General features: G+C 42.0%; 1 protein-coding gene and 1 long non-coding RNA gene across 2 annotated transcripts; one reads left to right on the top strand and one right to left on the bottom strand.

Moving 5' to 3' along the window:
• Positions 1 to 3,135: 3,135 nt before the first annotated feature.
• NOM1 (nucleolar protein with MIF4G domain 1) lies at positions 3,136 to 19,906 on the bottom strand. Its single transcript, XM_048951708.1, has 11 exons — positions 18,999 to 19,906; positions 18,109 to 18,233; positions 17,360 to 17,555; positions 14,902 to 15,225; positions 14,323 to 14,433; positions 13,380 to 13,547; positions 12,630 to 12,751; positions 8,911 to 9,043; positions 8,379 to 8,510; positions 7,260 to 7,369; positions 3,136 to 6,415 (listed from the first exon to the last, which is right to left on the bottom strand). The coding sequence occupies exons 1-11, from the start codon at positions 19,860 to 19,862 to the stop codon at positions 6,238 to 6,240; spliced, it is 2,463 nt and encodes an 820-aa protein (XP_048807665.1). The 5' UTR covers positions 19,863 to 19,906; the 3' UTR covers positions 3,136 to 6,237.
• A 2,013-nt stretch (positions 19,907 to 21,919) lies between these two features.
• On the top strand, positions 21,920 to 26,718 carry LOC125696256 (uncharacterized). The gene is made up of 4 exons (XR_007378249.1): positions 21,920 to 22,309; positions 22,691 to 22,792; positions 25,760 to 25,867; positions 26,142 to 26,718. It is a non-coding gene; the product is annotated as an uncharacterized LOC125696256 (long non-coding RNA).
• Positions 26,719 to 27,643: the final 925 nt, after the last annotated feature.

Raw genomic sequence — 27,643 nt, 5'->3', positions numbered from 1 at the left:
AGCCAGCAATCCAGAAACACAAGACAGTGGCTCCCACTGTCTGTGCTGCCTTCCTCCCTCCCCAGCTCCCATCTCTTGCTCTTCTTCAAGGATTTTCCTGCTTCTTTCCACCTTTTGGTGCCCATCTTCCCTGAAGTGCCCGATTGAGGCCAGAGGATGTCCAAGCTCCCACTTTCACTTATTCTCGGGTATGAGGAGAAGCAGACTGGGGCAATGCCAGGCAGAGAGCTGCTGCCCCTGCAGTCCTGCCCTGAGCATCCCAGCACCAAGCTCTGCTCTGCAGGCACTCTGCTGGGACAGCACGTGCCTGGAGCCTCACCTCTCCCTGCCCTCCACTTCATCACCCAGCTGCTATTTCCAGCTTTTTGTGCCTTTTCCTTTGCCTTGGTGACCTCTGCTGAAAGGATCACGGCCACTATTAATCACTATCGAGGAGCTGGAGTAACAGCTATGGCAGCATAACGTCTGTTCTTACAAAACATAGATTTTGTCCACGTTTTAACTTTCAGCCCATACTCAGGTGCTGTTCGGTGGATCTGGAGTGGGTGTCCCAACCATCCAGGAGCTCTGACAGGTGCAGGTAGTTCTGTTTTTCCACTGACCATCTGTCAGAGGGAATGCCTCAGTCATTGTACAGGCCCTCGTAGTGCTGGTTGATTTAGGGTGGTGCATGGGGACTGCTGAGTCACGGCCTGAACCTCTGATTGATCACCTGAGGTGAGCCATGAGTCAGCCAGAGGAGCACAGGTGAAGGCAATTCAGCTGTGTGCCAGAAGATTGGTGGAGCCTTGCTCCCCCCCTCCTAGACCTATTTAAGAGCTGGCTACCTGGGGGAGGGAAGAAGAATCTCTTCTGGAGATCTGCTCTGCTGGAGTTTTGTGAGTGAGCCCAGGATACGCGTAAGCTTTCTATCTATTTTTTTTTTTTTTTTTGTGGTTATAATCTGCTTTGCCTAAGTCTCTTGTTTATTTTGTAATTATAACATCTTAATATTCATTGATTATACAGAGTGGGAAGGTCTTTTATCAGCTGGGAAAAGGCAAAATGCCTGAAAGTGGAAGAGGCACTCTTTGGCTCTTCCAGAACTTCCTCTTTACTACACCCAGAACTGATATTTGAGCATCCATTTTAGCAGTAGAGGAATAATGCTGGAAAAGCTGAACGTGCCTCAGATAGCTTTGCATCAACCCTAGGCAGCCCCAGCTCCTGCCTGCAGGAACCATTTTGGGGAAAGCATCACTCAGCATCCATGGAGGTGTCAAAACTTGGCCAAGAATAAAGGTCTGCTTCTCCCTCAGCAGCCCAAAGGAGAGCTCGGAGAGCTCCCAGACCCAGAGAAGGGCAGTGCCATAAGCACTGGGTTGTGATGTTCCCATATTGCCTTTAGACTACAGACAAAAAAGCCAAAGCCATTTACTGCTGCAGCAGCAGGCTGCTGCCTCCATCTGATCTAACCATTTAGGTGGGGAAATCTGGAAAGTAAGAATCATTTCGTTAATGCTTTTAGGGCAAGCTGAAATAAAGATTAAGAAAAAAAAATCCATCCAGAACGTAAGGCTTTGGCTGAGGAGGGGAGATGATTTTGTGTATAAGGTGGAAGCTTAGAACATGAAAGCAAAACGATTTTCTTTTCCCAAGGTGAAGCTGAGTACATCTGGATCTCTTGTCTTTGTAGCAGAGCCATGCGCTCCCCTCTTCCCAGCTGAAGCTGATTTTTAGTGAAAACTGTGCCATGCTCGGAAACCTTTCACATTTGGAAATGAAACATCTATTTCATTGCTATTGACAGCAGGCTTTAATAGAACCATTCATAAAGGGTCTCTATTCGCAGTGTTGCCGTGCACCTTTCCTTCCATTTACATCATGTTTCTTTGCCGTTTCTGAATGTTTTCATTTTAAAGCCTTCTATCCATGCACTGGTTTTCATGAGTCAACCAAGCTTTTTGTCCTAGCCTATGAGTTTTAAGAAATTTTGGTACCAGTAGGGATCCATGAGTGTCACCAGAGGGTGAAGGGAGCTCCTCCAGGGGGTGAAGTCACTAGAAATGGTGGATGGTGAATGTCACATCTCTACTTACGATTTCTTGAAATCCATCCCATCCAAATCGCCCATGCCTCTTGGAAAAGTGACCTACGAATCTAATTGTCCTGCCAAACTTAATCAGAACAAGCATCAGATTCTGGACCTGGGATGGGGTAATGAATGTATTGGATATTAGTATGGATTATGGATTATTGGATTAGTATGGATATGTACAGACTGGGGGATGAGAGGTCAGAGAGCAGCCCTGGAGAAAGGATCAGGGGGTTGTGGCTGTGGGCAGGTTGGGTCTGAGCCAGCAGTGTGCCCTGCAGCCAAAGGGCCAACCGTGCCCTGGGGGCAGCTGGGGAGGGAATTCCTGCTCTGCTCTGTGCTGTGCAGCCTCACCTCCAGCGCTGGGTGGGCACCACGTTATAAGAAACTAATCAAACTATTACAGTGTCCAAAGGAGGGTCACAGAGATGGTGAAGGGTCTGGAGGCCAAGGGTGTGAGGAGCACTGAGGCTTCTGGGTTTGCTGGGCACAGAGCAGGCTGAGGGGAGGCATCATGGCGACTGCAGCTCCTCACAGGGGCAACGACAGGGCCTGAGGGAATATCATGGAGCTGTCAGGGGAAGGGCAGCTGGGGGTGAGGGAAACGCTGTGCCGCACTGGGAGCTGCTCTGAGAACAGGGCTGGGTTTGGGTGCTGCTGTGGGGCCAGGGTTGGACTCGGTGATCCTTACGGGTCCCTTTCAATTGGCACTAGTCTGTGATTCTGTGCTGACACTCATGGACTCGTTGTGCCGAAAGCTCTGCCGTTTGCATTTGGCAGCTGCTCCCGGGCTACAGCCCCCAGCACACAGAGTTCACAGTGCAAACCAAGCGATCCCAGATGTGCTGGGAGCACGGTGTTGAGTTGCACACCTTTGCTAACAGGGCAGACCTGCTTGCGTTTGCGCTTTCGGAGCACGGCTGCTATCAGCTCATCGTCCCCCCTGCGCGGGACAATGGAAAATGGGAAGTTCAGAAGCTTGGAGAACTTGGAGAGCTCAGGTGCAGAGCTAAAGCCCTGCCAGAAGGACTGGGGATGATTTATCAGCCTCACGCTCCGGCCAAAGCTGAAAACCAGACTTTACTGCCCTGTTAATATTGATACAAAAAACAGAGAAAGGGAAAAACATCACTGGTCAGCTTAAAAGAAAACAACAACTGAAGCAGTGATAATAGCTGTGAGGGGGTACTACTGCGCAGTTTTAAGTGGGAAACTTTCTGCTGTATACCTAAAAACAAAAACAAAAAAACCCTAAGCATCCGGCTAGCAGCTAAAGGCACCTAATGCAAATCCCACTGTTTTCCACCAGCTTGTCACATGTAAGGATTGGTGCAGCTGCTCACCTTTCCGGTATGGGATATTTATATCAATTCAAAGCCCTCTTCTGCTTCATTAAGAATTCTGCAGCATCTTTCTTAGTATGAAAAAGGGAACATTTCTTACAGGAGTTTGCCTGCAGGAAAGCTTCTCTAAAAGTCTCTTTCTACAGTAAGGGTGGTAAAGCACTGGCACAGGTTGCCCAGAGAGGTGTTGGATGCACCATCCCTGGAGACACTCAAGGTCAGAGTGGATGGAGCTCTGAGCACCTGATGGAGCTGTAGGTGGAGCTCACTGCAGGGAGTTGGACCAGATGACCTTTAAGAGCTCTAAGTGTCCCTCCCAGCTCGTTCTATGACTGTCTGCAAGATGCATTTTGTACATGTGCTGCTGAGCATCTACCCTGTGGTAGACAAAGCAGGAAGTATCAAAGCTGTCATACACTTCCTAGCTTCTTTCCTTATGTTCATCCTGCAGTTCTGCAGGGAGCTGTCTGCCAGCTCAGGCTTGTTGCTGTTATAGGGGCTGAGCCCAGCCATAAGAGGAGGCATGCTGGCAGGGCTGCCTTTGCTGGGGATGTTTTTTTTCCTCCAGGGTTTAAAAGAAATGTATTATCATCTCAGCTTTCCTTTCCACATGTGCCTTACCGCCTCAGGATGCAGTGGATTTTGGCTGCTTTCCTTGGACATTCAGTTTTTAGGAAAAAAAATTTATGTTTGTGCATAAATGTGATGCTGCAGGCAGGTAAAGTCTGCTTCCTTCAGAAAGAAAGCAATAGCTGTGAGTTAGAACAAAACACAATAGATGTTCAACATAAATAATAAGGCAAGTATGCTTTAAAAAAAAATAGCAATTGTAATTTTAGACTGTAAGGTTAAAGACATCTCCTCTAATTGCACAGCAACACCTGCACCGCCTCAGCCAGCTGCAGTGAGGGAATGGGCTCAGACCCATAAAACACCAGGCAGTGTTTCCACAGGCAGTGGTGCTCAGTTCTGATCACCGAGTGAGGCACACAAGCAGGACAGCCTGCTGCATTGAATTCCAGGGAGATGGATCGAGATCTGCCTTCAAGAGCAAAGCTGCCTCAACCACCTTCTTAGAGCAATGCACTGTATGCTATTAAACCACAAACAAGTTGAAATGCTGGACCCTCAATCCCTGCAAAAAGGTAATTAATTGGGTGGCTGCTGCGGCCCAGAGGGAGTGACTTTTTACCTGTGTCCCATGCATTCCACAGCAGACACAATTTCTAGAGGCTTGCACGGATTTTCTCCCATGCCCAGCCTCCAAAACTTGACCAGGTTTACCACAGTTGTTTGCAAAGGTGCTGTTTATGGGGACACCTCAGCATTCTGCCTTCTGCGTCACACAGTCCACCAAAACACTTCTTCTAATTAGTATGGATTTTGGAAAGACTTCATACTTTTCCTTCTTTTGCATCTAAGACCCAATTGAGCAAAAATGTGCATTCTAAGTGGTTAAAGCTGCCAGCGGTCTGAATCGGGCTAAAAAAAGCATCTTACTTTGCTCATTTTTTTTTAGTTATCTCTTATTTGTAAACTGTGTGCAAGCATAATCTGTGATTTTGAAACTGAGTCTCTCCAATCCCAGGATAACCTTTAACCAGTCTGCCCCCAGAAGAGGAAGGCCAGAAAAACACCTCCCTGCTGGGAGATGCAGACCTCCTCCCAAAAGTGTGTCTCACACCAAGCAAAAAATTCCACATTCAGCTCCAATTAAAAACAAGAAGAAATGTTCTTGTAATGCTAATTTGCTGCAGAACTCAAGACTTCCTTGCAGATGCCTTCTGGGAGAAAATTTTCCCAATGGGAACAGATCCAAAGAAAGAGAACAAATCAGTGGTAACAAATGGAATTAGGAAGCACTGTAACTGATGGGTCTGCTGAGCAGCTTGGGGCAAGACCACCATAGAAATTAAGCTGGCAGCCCTCATACAGGTAAACACAGTACTTACTACGAACTTAGGGAGTGCCTCCCACATTTCAGGTCACTCCCCTGCTGGAATAAAGACAAAATGAACAGCAGAACACTTCAGAAAATCAGTTTCATGTGTAGTTGTGGGGTGACAAAATAATCTGAGTGTTACACAAAGAAACATACACAAATTTGTAAGGCATTTGAATGGGAAGTGGAAACAAACCCTTAAAGAAGATACTCCCTTACTAAAAGACTACTATCATTCATGCCTAGAAAATCTGATCAGCACAAATAATAAGACTGGTAACTCCAATTTTATAGCTGAGTAAAACAGGTTAAAGGAGCATAAAACTGTATAATCTGTACACCCAACATAACTGGGCAAAGTCAGATCCCCAAGTCTTTTTACTACAACAATTCACAGAATTAGCTGATCAATTCAACACTTCAAGAAAAAAGTGTTCCCCAACTGACTCATCAGTACTTGTGCCATCTAGTGGCTCACTCCTTCACAAAAATGCACTAGTAGTAGGTTAAGCAGCCTGTGGTTAAGGCTGTTTAACATACAGTGGTCAGTCTCCTGAAAGCCTGAAATATGCACTGCTGAACACTACTGATGACCAGGAATACAACACAATAGAATCCAACCTCTTCTCCAGATACTTGTCTACACGAAGTACCCATACTTAAAGGGACATGACAAAAAACCCACCACATTTTCCCTCTCTTCAGAAACACCTTGTATCGCCTTCAGTTACTCCAGTAACTAGTGTGCTGAGCACAGTTTCCATCACAAAAATGGATACAAGCCTCTCCTCATTCCCAATAATTAGGGTCTGAAAGACTAAAGCTCGGCAGCTACATGCAAACCTAGTTTTTCTGCACGTTTTACTTGATAAACAGAACTACAGTTTGAATTTGGATTCTTTTGCTTGCAAAGCTCTGCTTGCAAGTTCCGCTCTGTCTTTTAACAAGCCAGTTTCTTCATCGCTGTTTTGGACTTGTGCATTTTTCAGTAAGAAGTGGGTAAGGAACAATTTCAAGCCTTCCCGTAGCATTCCCAGTTTGGGATTGTCAGATATCCTGTAAAGATACAGATGAAAACATAATATTAGACTTCTACATTGCAGATAACAAACAAACAGACAAACAACACCTCAGAACCAAACCAAACACTGAATTTGAAATTCCTCGTGTTGCAGCATAATGGCTGAAACAACTTCCTCCTAACTTTATCTGACATTGTGACTGCAATACAACTCACTTCCTGGAGTCAGTTGTAAATTATGGCTGTCTCCACTACAACCAAAATGGTGGAAGTCAATTTTAGATGGCTGTTTGCAGGTATGTTTAGAGTTTGTAGCAGATTAGGTGAAATGGAAGCATCAGGACGATATTTTAGTCCCTTCAAAATAACTCATGTCTTTTGAACACTGTGGAGAAGGACCATAAGGAGTTCCCTGTCCTGTGTATAAAAATAACATCTTCTACACAACGTTCATTAAAAAATAATAATAAAAACAAAACCTTGAAGCTTTCCCTCATTAGTGTGAGAAGAAAGAAAATAATAAGGAAGAATTACTAAAGAAATCTACTAGCAAAGAGTGAAACTCGGTGCACACAGATGGCAAAGCAATAAGGTATTCAGGGTTACAGAGCTCTGCTCATGAAAATCCTATGAAACGTACATAATAAGGCTTTCAGATATTCGATGTAATACTTTTCACAGCTGCATGTATATCACAACCTGCACTAACAAACAAGTGATACCTGCTGCCCCCCACCTTCCAGCTTCCCCCAGGCAAGGTTGCTTTTCAAGAGTGGATGTCTGGCCTTTGAGAAAGGCAGTGTATAACTCCAAACAAAATAGGCACAGCTCTTATCTTTTTTTAAATTACTACCAATGAAAGATTCTCTGATGACTTACCTCCCAAAAATATCATTAATGTCGTCATCATCAATTCTGACTAACAGCGTGCTTAGTACTTGTCGCAAGAAACGGACTTTGGGTTTATCTAGATCACCAAATTCAATTACCTGGTTTAGAACAGACAAAATTCATTCAGCTCAAGTATTTCAAACAACTGAATCTTCTTCACAGTGAGCAGAACTCTTAGCAAGCCTGCTGCTCCCATATACACCGAGTCTGAGGTTTGGCACAGAATTACCTGAGCACACTGCTTCCATAAAGCCCATCAAAAAGGAGGCAGTCAAGTTTCTAAGGAATAACTTGTCCAACAGTAACAGAGTACAAATATACACATTTTCAATTAGATAAGTACTTCAGAAGTACCTAGAATAATCTAGAATATTGCCTGCTTACCACATTGCAATCACTCTTCTAAATAAATTCTACAGTCTTCTAATTCTGAAATCCAAGCACTCTGCATATTTCTTCCTGGTCTAATAAAAACCAACAGCAACTAAAATGCATGGCACAAAATCCAAAGCCTGCCAATGAAAGGGCCTCAGTTCCAAATGTTACAGATGTTCTACATATGGAATTCTGCAGGGATTGTAATGGTTTGTTTACCCTGTACATATAGTGGGGATCCAGTAACACTGCCTCTGGCAACAGTCATGAGACTGAAATCACCTGTTCAAGGCAGCTTCTCAGTTTGGGAGAGCAGCAGCACTGGTTCCCTGGGTTACGTCAGTAAGACAGATGCATCCCCCATGAATTAGGGACTGAAGGGCAGCACAAAACATGAGAACTGTGAGTTTGGTGCAGAAGCCATGATGGCAAGGCAGTTACCCAAGCCTACTAGGCTCAATGGACTGAGTACCAGATAGAAAGATGTTTCTACATTGTGTTCTTCAGGATTTTTGTATGTCTTGGCCACCTCAGGCTCCCTTATCCCCAAAGAACAGCATTAGCGTAGGCAATGAAATTAATCTGCTGATTTTAGAACAACCTTTCATCTTTATGATAACAAACAGCTAGAGCACCATCTAGGTAACAGAGAATATACATTCTACACAGAACCTGTAAATGCAATGAGAGCACACAATTATTTTGAAGCATTTTAAAGTAAAATACACCAACCTTGAGAACTGAAAGTGGCAATGACTTTGTCCTTAGTAAGTGAACCAACAGTGATACCAAATTAGAGATGGCACTGGCTGACAGGTTTCCCAAATCTCTGATTTTGTCCCAAATACTAAACTGAAATGTCACCTAAATATTAAAAAGAAAAGAAAAGAAAAGAAAAAGAAAGAGAACAACCAAATCAACCAAATGACTGTTTAAGTGAGAAATAGCAAAATCTTTGGATCTTCTATTCTTTATGAGTCCTCTGTTCACCAGGAAATGTTTGATCAGACTGTTCAATTCCTTTCTAAACGTGCAAAACAGAAGAATGCAGACCTTCTGCAGAAGAAATTTTGTTTTCTGTTCAGAGCTGACTCAGAGTATACCTTACTGAATGCATCCATATTGCATCCATATGCATCCAATGCATATCCATACAGTGAGAATTTTTCCTCAGGATAATGAGATCTCAACAGGCATGCATCTACTGTCAAATGCCTACTTCTGTCTCACTACAATAAAGCACTGAAAGTAGAAACTTCTTTACCTGAAATCGTCTTTCAAATCCACAAAGTTTGCTAGCCAAAAATGCATAGAAGGGGTTATATGTCTTCTCCTGTAAGCAGCAATAAAGGACAACGTGAACAATTTCTCTCTCCTGCTGATCTTTCAACCCAAGCCTAAAATTTAGGCAAGAGAATGAAAATAATTTAGTGAGGGGAAAAAAAGACACAGCAGTCAACATTTTTAATACCTTCAAAACAAAACAGCACAAAAAACCCACAAACAAATCTAATTCAATTCTAGCTGTTGGGAAGTTCTTGAATAGAATCAAACCCTTTAAACTGTAAGCTAAATCTTTTATTTTTATTTTATTTTATTTTGGTAAGGCAACATGGAAGTGTTGGAGCATTAGTGGTGTTAAAGAAGTGGCTGCAAAAGCAACACCAAAGTGGACTGAGATGGAGTGATCCAAGTATAATTCCTTCCTGGGAAGGGAAAAGTAGCCCATTCCCTGTTTGAAGCTTTCCACAAAGGAAAACAGAGATGACAGGTCATCATGGAGTCTGTCACTGTTTGCACCTTTGAAAGCAGAAATACTGCAGTAAGCACTGCAACTCAGCGTACCACTACAGAGGATCACAGAATCACAGGGTTGGAAGGGACCTCAAGGATCATGAATCTCCAACCCCCTGCCACATGCAGGGCCACCAACCTCCACATTTAATGCTAGACCAGGCTGCCCAGGGCCCCATCCAACCTGCCCATCCACAACCTCTCTGGGCAACCTGTTCCAGCACCTCATCACTCTCATGGTAAAGAATTTCACCCTGACGTCCAAAAGGGATAAAGTATTGGTACTGTAGTATCAATCTATCAAAACAAAAGCAAGAAAACAGTATCAGTAAGAAGTTACACTGTCTGTCTCTTAACATCAAGGCCAAGGACGAATAGCCTTCCCACTTGAACATTTGACCACTCTGAAAGAGGGCTGAGGCACTTTGGCAAGGAACAGCAACTAACTCACACTGCACCTGTTCTTGTGAATAATATGATTTAGCTTCCAGGGCTGTCAAACACTTGGCAGCATTAAAACCAATTAAAATGAAGAATGCTTAATATTATAATCTGAAAAAATGTCAAACAAAATTATTTTCATTGCTTCAAGCTCAAGTTTCTTATGGCATTAATATAACTCAAATGTATTTTCTAACTAAGTTCGACCTCACTGGAACTTGCTCTACAGTCTGTAGAGTACAGGCTGTCACAGTTTGAGTCTAACAGCCATTGGCTGTATGCTGCTCCAGACACCTGCCATTACATTTGATCATAGATATGTACCAGAAAAAAATACTGTCATTGAGCCAAAGAATAGAATTTAAGGTTTTACAACTGAAAAATTTAGCATCATTTCTAGGTTGATTTCTAACAAGCAGTGAAAACTTAAGCCTGTTTTCCCAAAACAAAACAGCACTGTAACTGCTAGGTCTTGGATATCATTTATTTGCTCTCCTATCAGTCAAAGCGTGTCTGAGTTGGTTACAGAAGTCTTTTCAGATCAAAATATACAGGTTCTCAGCTACCTGGACCATACCTAAGTGATGAAGTTACACTGCAGTCACTCATTTGGTACAGTCTCCTTTTCCTTATTCGTTATCACTTCTAACATGACTTAGGTATTTTGGAAATACTCATGTTGCCAAACAGTTGTAACCAAGTAAAACAGCACTTTGAAATATGGTTTTGTTCTTATCTTCACTTGTTCAGAGACCCAGCAGTACTTCTTTTCAGACCTCGAACTCCTAAATAACTTCAATGCAAAGCTGTACAGATTCCAGAAGCCTGGCAATTTTCAATAAAGAAGCTGCAATCACCTCAACCATTAAATCACTCAAGAAGTACAACAGCCTCATGGACTTGCAAGTCTTGATCACTTTAAAAATTTCCCTCTATATATGGAATAACTACCTCTACAGTAGATATTTTATCACCAACATAAGCCTGCCTCCAAGCAGGTTAGGTACCATCAGCTGAAGCTCACAACTATCATAGGCTCCAGATCAAAAATAGCAACATGCAGTATCACCTTTTAGAAGTTGATACAGGTGATTACAGTAGATACAATCGCATACTCATTATTCTGAATTGCACAACACAGTACAACAGGATATCTAAGACTTCCACATCTCCTTCAATTATTTTGTGAAATGCAGAGCATTTTCAGTCTTCATGCATATGAAATAGTTTAAGAAATAGCCTGTTCATCAGATTTAAGCAGCACTCATCACATGAGTATGTGATTTGGTAAGGATGTGCAGCCTTTCAGATAATGAAATGGATCAAGTCTCACTCCGGCTCCAGTCATGTTCCCAGCACTCACATGTTGAGCCACTTCAGGGAGCTGTTCTGGCTACAAGCTAATGGCTTGCTTTTGTTGAAAGGAGAAAGAGAAGCAAGTTACAGCAGCCTGGATTTAAAATGGTTTAAATCACCATTTCACCACACCTCAAGTCTGCCAGACACCTAGCAGCAGATGAATCAACAAGTGCAATTAAAATACATCTTTATGTATTTCTCATGCTCTTCTTCAAGAGACTGACATCAAATATATGAATGCACATTTCCAAACACTCTGGAAAGCATGCTCATGTTGAAGTTAATTCCTTCAGTGACAATTCTGTGTACTTTGCCTTATACTCTGCCAGATGTGGGCAGATTTTAAAGTCGTCCTCTATCTGCATTTGCTGCATAAAAATCATTATTGATGCACATCAGGCAATCTGCAGACGTAGTTCTTCTGACAAGCCTGTGTGTATACAGATTTGTATACTAGTTTAAATAGCACAGATGAGAGGCAAGGATCAATTTGCAAATTGAACTACCAGGCCTTGGCAAGAACTGCAGCAGCAGCAGCTAATTTCTTTTAATTGAACAAGGCCATATTAAGATATTGGAATGATTCCACCGCAGTCTTAAATCCAAGCTGTGTTTTGCAGAAGTGGCATTTAATCAAATATTAGTTGACTTTATTACAGAGTCTGTTTTGGTTTGGTTAGCAAATTAAATAATTGCATGCCATCCTGGTAAAACAATTCCTTTGAATTACAAGGCTGCAACAGGAAAGTTCAGACCTGATCTCCCCCTTACCAGTTACTAAAGACTTGCAATTAATACGCTGACAGACACAAAGAATAACTTAGTTTGAGCTTTTCTCTGATCAGTCTTCTAAAAAACTGTTTTCTAAGTGTTGTGGAACTGGTCTTAACATGATAATTGACCCTGGAGCAAATCCAAAGCTAATGAAGTCTCCAGGATGGAATACATTCTGCAGGAGGGGGGCTCAGGTGCTAGAGCACTACTGCAAGTATGGACAGAGATGTACAAGGTGGTAAGAGTAAGCCTGCAACAGACTGGGACCTGCTAGACTGGGATCCATATTTTTTCAATGGAAAAAACATAGAGTCTCTTTAAATCAAACGATGATGTCTATCACAGTTCTGAACATGAATGCCAATAAGAGCAGCTTACTTCTTACTTCTCCTGATTGCCAGTTAGTTCTGCCCAACCCCTAATAGTCCTTACAGAATTTTGATTCCCCTCTCAACCTTCTATCCATCCTCACGTGCATTCCTAGTTACACACTTCTGTGATCACATTATTGATTACATGTTGTTAAGCCCAGACCAGCAATGTTAGTTTTCCTACCCAGCTAAACGTCAGTTTAGTTTTAGTTCTGGGCTTTCCTCTGACTAAGTCAGTACTTACTTAAGTAGCTTTTCAAAGGCATCCATGAAGTCTTCACTTGTCATCAGTACACAGAAAATACTTCTTCTGATATCAGTGTTCATCCTCTGCTTACGAGCAAGCTCCATTATCTTTGAACTCACCTGAAAGGGGAAAAAAAAAAAGAAAAAGCTTTAAGAGAGTTATTTCTGTGCAGCCTCCAATAGGAGCATTAATGAAAATCTCCGGTAAACGGTAAAGCATGAATCCAAGGGTCCTGAACTTTTGTCCAATAGAGGTATAGGCGTCATCAGGAGCTTTTTCAACTACGGAAATCTACTTAATTGTGCCAATTACTTTTAAGAAGTGCTTCTCTAATGTATGGGACCATGCCATTACCATCTCAACAAATTACTTTTAGAACCAGCTTAGATATATGCCATCCATGGACAGACAACACTGCATAGAAGAATTCAAATAATCAAATTCACTTTAAGTGCCTTCTTCCATTTCACATAACAAGTTACTTTTGCAATGCCACAGTTAAAATTGCACAGGATAAAAAGAGAACAAACTATAACAAAGTATGACAAGAATAATAGCTCTTACCAAGGTCGTGAGTCCAATACTTTGAAAATTTTAAGAGCAGAATTTACAATTCAGAAGTTTCACCTTACAGGAGTCCACAAAGTGGTTTTTGTGGGCTCCAAAATGAATTATTCACCTATCTCAAGAACATTCAGAAGAACACAGACAACAATTAGATTTATAACCAGTCCTGCTTGAACTTACCTTTCCAATATGCAATTTTTGCTGAGTCTTGCTGTCTGTGTTATTGATCATTGGTGCTCCACTCCAGGATGAGCCTATGATCCACCAGCGACCAACCTGATCTGCGTTGAGGAGGGACTCCAGGGAGACACGGAGCTGTGTTTCTTTTCCAGAACTACTGCTGTGAATCTTCAAGAACAAAAACAGTGTTTTTGAAGACAATTTTAAGATACTTTATCTACTTAAAAATTATTTTTAAATAAATGTTATAAATAAACACGGAAAAGTTGATCTCCAAAGGATCTTTAATTCAATTCCACCATCTGTTCTTCCAAGCAGCAGCCTGTAGAAAATTTAACAATTTTCCTTTAGCTCTAGTTTCTTAAAGATGAAGCTGATCAAATTTGAACTGAAATCAAAACCAAATTGTTTTAGACACTATCTACAAGGCTCCCAAATATGAAAATAAGGGAAAAAAAAAGCAACGCATTAAAGTTTTCAGAGCTTCCAGAATTATGGTCAACTTAAGAGCAGCATCTGTATCTATGCATTAAAAAAATCTTCAGAAAAAAATAACTTGTTCGATGACTCATTCCTTCTACACAATCATTAAACGTTCAACAATCTCTGTCATGGACAGAGACGTGGACTTTGCCTCAACGCCTCTGATTAAGTATTATGTATTTTAGCAGATTCTTCTGCAGAAGGCTGATTGGCAAGAGACTGTTCAAGTCCTAAAGCCATTTTTGACCACAAGAGTTGAAGATTGTTAAAAGGATTCCCAAATATTTACTTTTATATAAAGACACGCACACACACAATGTACATATATGTATTCTATAAACATAACTATCTCCTATGCTACACATCACAGTTTATTGCACATCATCAAGCTGACATAAGCCAGAAGTAATTATCTGTAGTGTAAGAGCAGCTGTGCTCTATCTGTCAAGAAAGTTCTCACCAACGTTCTTTGCAATTTGCGGAGTTTTTCAACGGGTTGAGGATCATAACCAGGAATCTTACGCATGTCATTATTCCTCAGTGCCAACATGGTCTCTAGCATAAAACGAACCTACAGGGAAAAGAAATAGTTGTATGAGTTACGTGCTGCAAGTTTGTTTGGTAAAGAAGTAGAAAATGTGTTTTAAAAATACTGTTTTGTGGGGATAAGGAACTGATCTGGCAACGTACTTTGAAATTCAGATGGCATGGATACAAATACAGAGAAGGACGTTTACTTTAACTCCTATTGTATTCATCTGGGTTCAAGCTTGAATTCAAAGTCTTAGATGCTAAACACCAAACGTTTTGAAGTGTAAAAGTAAGATGAAACAGAGGAATTATCCATTGCATAATACACACAACAGCTCTAGTTTCACCAGTTGCTAGACAGATAAGGAGAAAGTAAATAACTAAATGCAATGATTGAGCTCCAAATGAAAACCTGGAGTGTAGCAGAAAGCATTTTGGTAAATTAACACATGTACCCAAATACTTGGCAAAGCTGATTCAGAAAAGAAAATCCATAATATACACATACCCTAGTCTGATCCTTAAGTTTCTTCTCTGCTGCGTTTGCTTTGCCCTGGGCTTCACTGATCAAGTCCTTCAAAGCCAATGCATCATCTTTTCTCAAGGAAAAGCCCACGTTTTTCAGAAGAAACAAAATGAGTTCAATATCTTTTTCAGTGAAACTGCTAACAAGTTTCTTCAGAATATCAAAGATCAGCAGGCAATGAACTACATGAAAGTTATAAAGATGGGCGACCAAGGCAAGCAGATTTTCACATTCTTTCCCTTCAGCATCACTGCGACTGAGTTCATCAAATTTCTTCACCACAGCTTCCAAAAAGTGAGCGCCGACCTGGCAATAATCCCATGAAGGAAAACAATAGTCAGCATTTCAACACTGGTAGATTTCACAGACATCTGCAACACACTCATTTCGGGGACACTGACACTAATTTTAAAGAAATATTGTTGTTCCCGTCAACAAATATGGATGTACTATACAGATATCATTGTGTCACATTTTCTTAAAGCATATGTTACTTAACTCATACATGCCACACAGATGCCTTTTAAAGTCCATGCAAAAAGAAGCAAGTGCTCTGAAATTACAGTACACACACATCACAATTTGCTCACACAGTTTTCACACACATCTTTCTGCTGCTGGACTGGCACGTTGTTACTGCTAACCATTCATCCAGTAAAAGCTGCACGTTCAAAACCACATGCATCATAGTTTAGCATTCCAAACCAAAGTATTTAATAGGTGGTGAAGTAGAACAAACCCAAACATAACAAGTTTTCACTTGCAGTGCATGAGCTTATGCTGATTTTAAAGTGAGAATAAGACTCAGCCAGCTGTCAGAGGTACAGCTGAAAAAAAAACCAACCCAGAATCTGTATTTAAGAGGAAAAAAAGAATGCTAAGGATTGGAATTAAAAAGCATACCAAAGCATAGTTAGGTAATTGACAGTAATGTTAGGTAAATAACAGTAATGAACACATTACTGCTAGGGTTCAAACATGACTCCCCTCAGCCCACTCTCCTCACCATTACTATTGTGTTAATATTTGCTAGTTGTTTGTTGTTTTTAACTTGTTTTATACATAAGTCCTGGCAGTAGCACTGACTTGCATGCCAAACCTCCAGTAACTAAAGATTAAACTATCCAGCAATCCCACTGCACAAATGTGTACACCCAGCTACTACAATCTTAACTTTTGCACTGACCAAGCTAATCCAAAATGCAGCTGTGTTACATTTGTGCATAATGCATACACTATTTTATGGAAAAAACCAACCCTATGGCACTTCATAACATAGCTAAACGCTACAAACGTATTGAAGAGGAACTGTCAGGACACAGCTTGCAGTGGTGATTGAGCACCTGGTGAAGGGGTGCAGCTGGCTCAAGGAGCACAGGTAAATTGTTTGCACCTGCACTCCCCACTTGATCAGAAGGGCAGGATGCAGTTCCACTGGGCTCATATGAGGACCAGCCACTGAAACAGGAGAGCATCTCTCTGACTTGGGTTGCCTCCTCAGGAGCGCTGCATAGCTAAAAAGCCTCTTCACCAGCTGGGTGAGCTCTGTTCTTCTTTCTGTATATGGCTATTAGCCTACCTGTGAAAGCTTTGCCTAGTATTGCTGAGAACCTGTCAGAAACAATTTTGCTACTTCACAAACAGAACACTTATCATCAAAGATTTTGAGTAAGAGGGTCATTACTACAGAAGATAGGCAGCTGATATTCAGACTATTACACAGTATTCTAGTAAGTTTCATCTTCTGAGTGGATTACATTTCTTCTCGTAAAGTGGCATTGTAATAGTATCATGCATTACTTGTATTAACAACAGCCTTCCAGGAAGCAGAGAAACAAAAAGTTTAAAGCAAGGCTGTGTAGGGAAGTTGGTGTAACTGCATTCATCTGGTATTTAATATGGTTTCAGAGATCAGTTGTTAACATCAACACAGTTTGTGCACTGGATGTAGGATGAGAATGTAATTAGATGGGAATACTCTACTGAAACACCTCAATTCTCTAACAAAAATGTCACTGAAATTAGTTCAAATACTTCCTTTGTAATTTCAGCTTCCTGACACTAAACAAGACATATTATGCCTCAATCATCCAATAACTTTAAAAATACAAAAAACCTGAACTTCTGAGAAAGCTGCCATAATTCCTTAAGTTTTTGACATTCTGGAGTCCTTACACCTAGTTACAATTTGCACAACTGAGCTTTAAGAGAACCAAAGGGACTTTTTCCACTGATGCAGAAGGACTCCTGTAACTGCAGTCATTCTTACCTGTATACACACAGTGCACAAATGTTCTCCTAAGCATGTGAGAATATCTGTTCAACTACAGATTCTATTTAGTGACACACAATCAGAAACTAAAAGGCACTCCAAGTGGAATATGAATACGTTCCCTAACTTGTATCATTGAACAGTATCAGTCCCTGCCACAAGAATTACCTCAGTTCCTACTGTATGGTGAAGAACGCTGACCAAAAGGACATGTTCCATCATCAGTCTTGCAGGCATGGCAACTGCAGTAACACAAGCATTCATAAGGATACTTGTTAGAGTTTCATTCATGTCCTTTCTGCTGTTGGCCATGTAGAGCTCTTCCAGCTGTCCACTGATGGAGGACAAATTTGGCTCACTCAACCTGTCGAGAAACAAAATTCAGTGTTTGCTATTTTGTCTCTCTGCACGGTTCCACCATTCTCAAGGTATCTAACTTGCAACCTGTTTTATAAGCCCAGCTAGCTCCTCTAAAATGAGCAAGAAGATGAATGTAATGGACCTCTTCTATTTTGCTGTGTTCACTAAACTAAAACCCCCAAGTTTGTTTTATTCAATTTTAACATGGCATACTGGTGGGGGAATAGTAGGGGTCTCCCATTGCAAGGTTGTTGTTTTTTTTTAAATAGATGTAATGAAATTGACACTTGGAGAATTATAGCTAGCACTTGTGGGCAGCAGCTGTGTGGAATTCAGCCCAATCTTAAATTTATTTTCCAGGTCTTTCAACTTCTGTAACTACCAACTTTGAAAAATTTCTATCAACAAAGATAATTATTATTAAGGATAGCAGACACAGCTGCCAACTTAAAAACACTTTGCAAAGACAAAAGTTCACATCCATGCCACTTTTCTTTGAATGATGAGCACTGTCACATAGAATCAGAAAGATTAATGACTAGTCCTTATTCCATTACCTATTAATGAGACCATTCACCATTTTCTTTAGTCTTTCCAATTCTTCTTTCTTCTTGCCATCGACAGCCTCCTGAGCTTTTCTCACTTGAGGGGGAATGTACTTTGTAGCACTGTGATTACGATCCTTATAAAGAAAACAATCAGCAGATGAAATTAGTATTTAGAACACTTGAACTTAAGTATACATTTCAATTTAATATTCATATATCAGACTTTCTGAGAAGCATACAGTAATGCCAAAGGAACAGCCTCATCAGGAAAAAAGCATGCAGCAAGTTATTGCTTACGATCAGCTTGAGAGAAGCAAAAGAACCTACCTCTCCCCTTCCCATGAAGTTTTAAGTAAATCACTTTTAATAAAACGGACATCTTAGGTTGCTAGTTTAACCAGACAGACAACAGAAACCCCCACACGTGAAAGCCTCAGCTGCACTGGTGTTCTCAGATTAATTCAGTGCTACGTGGCTAAATGATGTTTGGCTTCCACTTCTCCACTTGCACTACAAAGCTAAAAACAAGCAAAATATCTGGGATGCACAGGAAGAAGGAAGTCCAATTTCCAATGCGTATTCATTGTTTTATGGGCTTTTTATGATCACAGGGAAGTGCTTAATCTGGCTCTGGTATGGTGACACTATTGTTCCTTTTATTTGTTGGTTGTGTGTATACAAACAAGGCTTTGTGTATTAGGCTGCAATGTGCCAGCATGTGCCTTTAGACTTGGTAGAAGCTCCGAAGTCAACGCTGCTGCTGCACCCAGCGTGGTTTTCACCATCGCCTCTCCACACTGGTCAGACATCAAACACCAGCGCTTTGCAGAGGTGACGTCAGATCTGCTTTGTGCGTACTGTGAAAAGCAAGTCTGTGTAATTTCAAGCCAGCTCCCTACCTCCTGCTCTTCCTCCTCTGGGTCCGAGGCCTCACTTCTGTCAGGCACCCGGCCGTCCTCGCGGGACAAGCTCTCACTGTCCCACCGCCCTTCCCCATCTGACCCCTCGAAGTCGTCAGAGGCCTCCACCAGCTCCTCGGGGTCCTCCTCAGTCTTCTCAGGGTCCTCCTCAGTCTTCTCAGGGTCCTCACCGCGCCCCCCCGGCTCCCGGTCTTCCTCCTCGTCGCTGCTCTGGCAGAGCCCTGCGAGGCCGGCGCCGGAGCCCAGGGCGCCCAGCACGTAGCCCAGCCCGTCTCGCAGGAAGCTCTGCGGCAGCTCCTCGGACGCAGCCTCCCCCTTCTTCCTGCGGCGCTTGCCGAGCCTCAGCTGCCGCTCCAGGCGCCGGATCTCCCTGTCCTCCTCCTCGTTGGCCTCCAGCAGCGCCCGTTTCCTCGACAAAGCGGCTGCGGACGGCCGCGGGGCCGCCACCGATGGCCGCGACGCTTTTGGGGCCGGTTTCTTCTTCTGTCGCGGCGGTTCCGGCTGCTTTTTCTCGGTGGCGGCGGACGAGGCCGGAGCCGTGGGACGGGCAGCGGGAGCCGGCCGGGCCGCAGCGGCAGGGATGTCCCCCGTGTCTCCGCGTCGGAGGAGGCGGCGGCGGCTCCGCTTCAGCCTGCGCTTCTCCTTCCTCGCGTCCCGCCGGTTCTTTCCGCTCGGCCTCTCCGAACCTTTCAGCGGGTGCGGCGGCGGCGGCTGGTCCCCGGCCGCCTGCACGAATTCCCGCACCGCCAACCGCAGCCTGTCCAGCTTCCCGTCGCCGCGGCGAGCGCGGCCGGCCGCCCGCTTCATCCTGCCCCCAGCCACGCCGCGCCTGGGCGCCGCCATCTTGGGTAACAGCGGTGCTTCGCTTCCGCCTCTCGGGCGCCGTTTGGGGCTGCAGCGCCCCCTGCTGGGCCGGCGCGGGGCGGGAGCGGCGTGTGCTGGGGCGCGGGGCGGCCCGTTGGCAGTGCGTTCCAAAGCTGTTCAATCCGTGACGGTCACAGAACCGAAATCACAACATCGAAGGGGTTGAAAGGGACTTCTGGAGCTCATCTAGTCCAGCCCCCTGCTGCGGGTCGGTTACACAAGTGTTTATCATAGAATCATTTTAGGATCGTTTGAATTGGAAGGGACCTTTAAAGGCTGTCCCTGCAATGAACAGGGACACCTGCAGCTCCATCAGGTGCTCAGAGCCCCGTCCAGCCTGACCTTGAGTGTCTCCAAGGATGGGGCATCCTCCATATCTCTGGGCAACCAGTGCCAGTGCTTCACTACCCTTATTGTTAAAAACGTCTTCCTTATATCCAGTCTGTATCTCTCATTTTATTTTGAAACCATTTCCCCCTTGTCCTGCCACCACAGACTTTGCCAAAAGAGTCTGTCCCCTTCTTTCTTACAGCCCCTTTAGATGCTGACAGGCTGCTCTCAGGTCTCCCCTGAGCCTTCTCCAGGCTGCACAGCCCCAGCTCTCTCAGCCTGTCCTTGTAGCAGAGGTGTTCCATCATTGGATCATTTTGTTGCCCTCCTCTGGACACACTCCAGCAGGTCCATTTCTCTCCTGTGCTGAGGACTCCTCATCTGGAGGCAGTGCTTCAGGTGAGGTCTCTCAGCTCAGAGGAGGGGGCAGGATCCCCTCCCTCTCCCTGCTGACCACGCTGCTTTGGATGCAGCCCAGAGTACAGTTGGCTTTCTAGGCTGCAAGCTCTGCTGGCCCGTGTCCAGCTTGCCATCCACCACCTCCCCAGGTCCTTTTCAGCAGGGCTGTACTCTATCCTTTTGTCCCCCAGCTTGTATTTTTTCCTAGTATAAATATGTTTGGTCCTTTCACTACAAAAGGGAAGCAAACAATTCCTCCCTCATAACCATAGTTCAAAGCCCTGCCACCAGCAAAGCAGGCAGGAGGTTCCTGTGGCCTCTCAACACATAGGAGCCCAGAGTTCAGCATCCCCAGGCTCACCACGACCTTCCCCATTCCTTATTTAAAACTTTTTACCACACTGCTCTTTCTGAGCATGCCAAAGGGCAACACTGACATCAGCAGCCAATGTCACTGGGGCACTTCCCTGATGGCAGTGGGCTGTGATGATGCCACTCCTGGGGATTGGTGGCCCAAATCACAGGCAAAGTAGATGCAAACTTGTCTGTCATTTTTGTGATCAGAAGGAATTAGATGTCCTGTGTCACTTTGCTGCTGTCAGCAGGAAAACCAATTGGCAGCTTGATCTTATTTTTAGTCTCCTTTTTTTCTTATGTAATCTGCTGGGTGTTTGCGTTTGGCCCCATGACTGTGTCCTCTCCTCTAGCCAGCTTTGAAATCTAGTGCTCAGTTTCAGTCGTGTTTGACAGTTCCCAGTTCAGTTCTCCAAAACACAGACTTTCCCCAAATTTTATGATTTATCAGATTTTCCATTGTAGGGGAAAAAGTTTCTCAGCTAAACAAAACTTAGACAGTAATATACATCACAGAAAATCCAGGCAAAGAAAACCCTGCACACGTGACTGAGACTCAGAAGGAGGATCAGTCTTGAATCTCCTGTGAGTACCAAACCTATAAGAAGTCAGGCTTCATTATTTTTCTCTCTCTTGTTGCATTCCTGAACTCTCTTGAGCAATGAAGTACTGGAGAGAACTTCAGTTTTAGCTGAAAATTTAACATGGTATTATTATTCTGCAGATTATTTTTGCTTTTCTATGCATGTTTCCATACTCTCTCAATGACATCATGTGTCCTAGATGACCCCGTGCTTCAGAAATCCAGCATTCTCAAGGCTGATGTGTAATGAATCTCTCCCTCGCAGTGACAAAATATGTTGCGTTGATTTGTCGAGGCACTCCTTTTGCTACATTTTAAACTATATATTATGCTCAAATTTATTGCTGCTCTGCTTTTTCTTCATCCACAGACAGCTCACATGCATTTTGCATCCTATTTATAGATTTATTGATAATACTATTCCATCAGCATGCCAGAATGGTAGATAGATACAGCTGAATATAATTTGAGCAAATATTAGATGCTTTTAAAACTAAGATTTGCATCCTTCTTCTGTCTCATTGTGTAATTTGTCATCCAGGGCAACAGAGCTTTCCAATAATGGGATATCTCATATTTCTTCAAAGAAAGAGAATGGCAATATTTGTCACTTACATGATCACCAACAGTTCATGCGCCAGAGGAAAACATTTATTTTGCTGAATACATAATCCAAAATTTGGATGAAATTGGACATGCTACTTCAGCAAAAAATACAGAAGTAACCATCACTTGCTACAAACACTTTCTAAGAATCAAGGTAAAGCAGAATTTGAGAGAAAATCTAAAAGTAATCATCAAGAAAATGCTATGCTGGAAGAAATAACAATCTGCGTAGATTTCACATTTAGATCTCTGCATCATATCAGCATCGCTTAGCAAATCTGAACTCAGAACTGGGTGAACATTTTATAATTCTTTGTTTTGACAGTGATCCCGCAGCAGAGAACAAGCAGTAAGGGCAGGTTTCCTATTCAGAATTAAATTGAACGTAATGGCATAATTCATTGGAAATGAAACTTCGTATAGAATTGTTGCTTCTGGATGTTTTTGCTTTCTGCTGAGATAACCTTTGTTAGCAGATGTCTTTTGCTATTAAATTTTATCCATGCTTGCTTTCTTTTTTTTTTTTCCCTTGCAGAATGATTTGGACACCCATCCTTTAGCCACCTGCCTGCTATTTTTCGTGGTCACCTCCCATAAGTCATGAATATGTTATTTAGTGTCTGTATTACACTGATAGGTAGGTATTTGCTCTTTTGTAATTTGCCACTGTTGAGAACATATTGCTATTTATCAGCACAGGAAATATCTATGTTGTTCCAGGAAGACTTTTAGGTTGATTTCATAGGGTCATTCTTTGTTCTTATCAATGGAGAAAGCTGCCTGATTCATGTAAAAATTTCTCTTTAAATCCAAAGCCTTTTTTGACTCTACAGTTAGTACCAGGATGAGTTTATTCAGAGCAAGGAGACCAGCAGAATAGCGTGAGCTTCCTTGAGACAGTTGTGACATCCTATGGCACCTGCTTACTTGATCTGCTGTTCACTCCATGTCATATTGCCACCACTGTGGTCAGCAGAACTGACATTTGTTCTTGTGTGAAAAAGAAGGGCTGGGAGAGATTTTCTGTGAGAGGATATTTATCCTTTGGAATATGTTTTCCAAAGTCTCAGATCAGTACAAAGTTGATGGCTCTTCGGTTCCATCTGTCTCAGAAGTTACTGGTGGGTGAGAGAAGTTATTTCCTTATTGCTTTAAAGACACATCTCTGTTGCTGAGATTTCTATTTATTTTTTTTCTTTTCAGAACAAAGTCTTACAACTTAAGTCAGGCATAATTAAAGTTGAACTACACAAATACGCTGTCCTGGTAGTTCCAGAATTTCCACAATCTTTGTATCTGGCCCTGGGCCAGTTATTATTATTATTATTTTTAAATTATCTTCCATCATTCTGACACTGAGACCATTGAAATGCCTCCTCCTTTATCACCAAGTTTGCCAGCAGAAGTTACCACCTGCAGCACCTTCACATGCAGGTGTGAAGGTATAGTACTTCCTCTTTTTTAGGCTGCCCCTACAGATTTTCTGATTAAAAGCTGTTTGCTGAGTTTTCCATATCATTTCTGTCTTTTAGTCCCTGAAATCAATGCCCTCTCAGTCACTGCTGAGTGGTGATACTCATTAACAACTATCTACAGTTTATGTAAACTTATACAGGCTGTTTTAATTGAAATGAACTAGGAATTAATTATAGGAGCAGCTCTACAAGTCTGTAACTCCCCCCTCACCCTCCCTCCAAAAAGAAGTAGGAAAGTAGGAGCTGAAAGTGGTAATCTCAGCAAGCAAAATTAGATCAGGGAGAAGATGTTTTCACTGACTTTAATCATTAATGTGTTTTAGTTCATTGGAAGGAAGGAGTGGGTACTGAAGGTTATTATTTAGATAAATGATCTGAAAGGCAAGCATAAAAAGACAGGTATAATGTGTGAAAGCAAAATCCCATTTCCCCAATCCATTAGCATTTTTAGTTTTAAACTATAAGGGGATTATCTAATACGTGACATGGGGATAACTGAAAGAACGTGATCAGATGACTTTCTTGTTATTAAAAGGAAAAGGTAGGTTGCAACTAAAATGAGGTTTTAAATTAGTGCTTTGTGCACATCACAGTCCAAAAATACACAGTTATAAATCAGGATAACATCATTGATCAAACTCCCACATTATGGTACTTTGCATTTCCTATATGACATTTATATAATCAATGAAATGCCTTTATAGAAGACTTAAAGTCTGTGCTGCAAGTTGACCTTACTTAAAGAGCACTTGTATTATGCTGTCACTGACAAGGCAATTTTCATCAGAGATGAAGTAAATATTTAACAAGGAACATTTCTTTTTTCCTCTGTTGTTTCTTCTTCTTTTTTTTAATTACTTAGTTTCACTGTCTTGCTTGTAACTCTCTCCCCCCGATCAATCTGTGCGCATTTTTGTTGTTTAATTCCGATGGGGCAACTTGAAAAAAAACACACGCTTGAGAGTAGGAATGGTGCCCTGGAATAGATACGTATGACTGCATGAGTTCAACAAATCACCTTTTTCCTATTCATTTTACTGTAAAAAGTGAAAGTGCTGGCAGTAATAAGTACCATGCCACTCACAGGAGCAATTCACCAATAGTGATGCTCAGTGTTACTGTTCATTCCACTGCTAGCACTGTCTTTTAACATGCAGGTTAATTGTTTTAAGTTAATTGTTTTCAGAGACAGTTTCCAGCAGCTTTTCTTTAGCTCAGAGGGTATTCTTAACTATTACCAAAAGTCTTACTCCATTATTCCTGCAGCTCTGTTAAACGTACAAAACATGATATGTATCTGAGTCAAGGTGCAATCAGGTACTTGGAAGCCTTTCCATGATGACAGCAAACTTTGGATCCAGTGACATGTGCTGTAACAGTAAAACCAATTTATACTTGTTGGTTGCTATTCCACACCTTAATATCTGTTCCTATAGTATATTACGTTATTGTTCTTGACAAAGCAATTTATATACAGTTCTAATTCAGGAACTCTACTTGCCAACTGTAACTAGAACATGGCATTTTAGTTAGAGACTTTCTTCTCTTTGCTTGCAAGCAAATTATGAGATTTATGTCTATTGCAGTTTAAATAGAAAGCAGAGAGCTCAGCAGAGCCTTAAGCAAATCAAAGTATCTGAACTTCTCAGGCTTTTCCCAAGATTGGATTCCTAGTCTCCACATGCCTTGAAGATGGAATCTTACCAGTTAGTTTTAGTTATCTGTGAATAGATGTTTACAGTTAAGCAAATTAACCTAGGGTCCCTCTTGACTCAAAGGAAAGGAAAAGTAGCTTCTAGAGGTGAGGAACTGTTTTAGAAAAAGATTAATCACTGTGTAATCTACAATGACTGTTAAGAGAGGCTGCAGAGATCAATCCAGCTGAAAAATCATTGTAGATATCTGCTGTTGAGTGAGATTAATCCAATCTTAGTTATGTTACATGTAAAATGACTTAGAAATATCTTCTTGTGCTTTGTGATGTTACGCCCGCTAACTCAGGCCTCAGATCTCTGCCTGGGAGGGCTAAGTGAGATTCCTCTGGATACATCCAGGTCAATTCCATGCTTCAGTGTGCTCTGTGAAAGAGTTTTTTCATAGACTGTATGCACCTTGTTTCCTTCTCTCAGCAGCCACATCTTCATCCACCTTGTGATGGCCGGTTTGTACCTCTGTCATTTTGGGATAACACCCTGTGATTTGCTGATGCAACTGTGACTGTGCTGAAAGCTGGATTGGTGAGTAGTTGTGCATTATAATAATACTTCTCATAACGTACTCATGAATGACGTTATAATCACCGCCAGTTTTAATCCATAAATCTATAATCTAGAAAGTCCTCACAAGACATTGATAATGTCCACCATCATCAGAACATTCCAGCCTGACAAAGCCTTTTCCTCCCTGACTGTTCCCACAAAGTGCTTTGAAACTGCAGCTCCAATTTAGCTCTGCCAGACAAGATGGAGTCACTTCAAGGGGAAAACTCATCTAACTCATTTTAAACTTCAGTTTCAGAATGAGATGGACAGCACCCCAATCTCCATTAACCAGATGATGAGATCTCCACTGCTTCAAGAGGCAGCTTTGCATGACAGTTGCAGACAATTGTTTAAGGCAGCCAGATAGTATTTGGCATTTTGCTGCCCAAAGGACGGGGCAGTGAAACAAAACCATGCGTATACAAATTCTAACAACCTCATGAGGTTGGCACATACCTGACTCTGGAAGCCACTCTAATATACTCCTATACCTGGTAATGTCTCTTTCAGGCAATCTTTAACTTTACAGATCAACTTATTATTTTTTTTGCAGCTGCTACAGGATAACATCATTCTGCCTTACTTGTCCTGGCAATACATTTCCTTACCCTTCTTTATGCTAACACCAGGACTTATGGCATAATTCACCAAATCCAAGATTTGATCCAAATGTAATTAATAAGTTGTTATTTGTCCTGGATCAGGGTTTTTTTGTTTGTTTGTTTATTTGTTTTTTGGCTGCAGAAAGAGGTAGACAGCAATAGGAAGGGGAAGTGCCCTTTCCAATGGCAGTACAGGCTGCAACTAGGCTAAATGAGTTATGAAAAGGCACCATTAGCAGATTACAAAAATGTACTGTATCAGGAAATCCTGCTGGTGGGACAGTTAGTTCCCATGTTGATTTAAATGAGAATTCATTACTTTACAAGTACAGCTGGTCTTTCTGCTGTGCCCATCCGTATTAACACCTGTGCCACATATGAAATAGATTCTGAAACACAGGTGAAAATAAGAACAATTACAAAACCCCTTTTAATATAGTTGCAGTGTTTATCATGAGCTTTCTGTCTCTTGTTCTCCTGAATTATTTTGCAAAAATAGCATGCTGACAAGTAAACTAATATAAATAACAAGGCTCTATACAACTGTGTGTGTGTGTGCACATCTGTATAGTTGGAATTTCTTTTCTCAGTATGATTTTTCTCCTTCCTCACTGATGAGTAAGGTAAGATACTTATTTTTAGGACAGTGCATATCTGTTTGGATTCACTTACAGAGCCACACTGCTAAACTTACTGCACTCCTCTCCTGTATATAACCATGGGAAAAGATGGTATGTGTTAGTATCGTGCAGAATATTACAGAAATAACTGGAAGGGTTTTATTTTTGATCTTACACTGGCAGTTATAAGTTCATTACTGTAGGTGCCATATTTTCATTAGGCATTTCTAAATTCTCACAATATGGAGACCTGATCTATTATGGGAGGATTCTGCAGTCCCCTAATGAAAAAGAAACAACAGAGAGAATAGATAATTGTGCTTTTGCCTATAAGATATGCCAAGATGTTTGCTTGAATTTACATTTCTTTAATTCCCCAATCATGCATGCATATAGAGTATGCTGTAGAGGAAGGCGAGCATACTGACAATTTGACCTTTTGTTTCAGTACAGAGGGTAACTAAAGAGGGTAAACAAAACAGCCAATTATTGATGCTATTTGTCTACAGGCGAGCTACCTACATGCAGGA

Source organism: Lagopus muta, chromosome 7 (assembly GCF_023343835.1).
Source record: "Lagopus muta isolate bLagMut1 chromosome 7, bLagMut1 primary, whole genome shotgun sequence".
Taxonomy (NCBI): domain Eukaryota; kingdom Metazoa; phylum Chordata; class Aves; order Galliformes; family Phasianidae; genus Lagopus; species Lagopus muta.
Note: the sequence above shows the minus strand (reverse complement) of the source record. Positions and strands in the feature narration are given on the sequence as shown.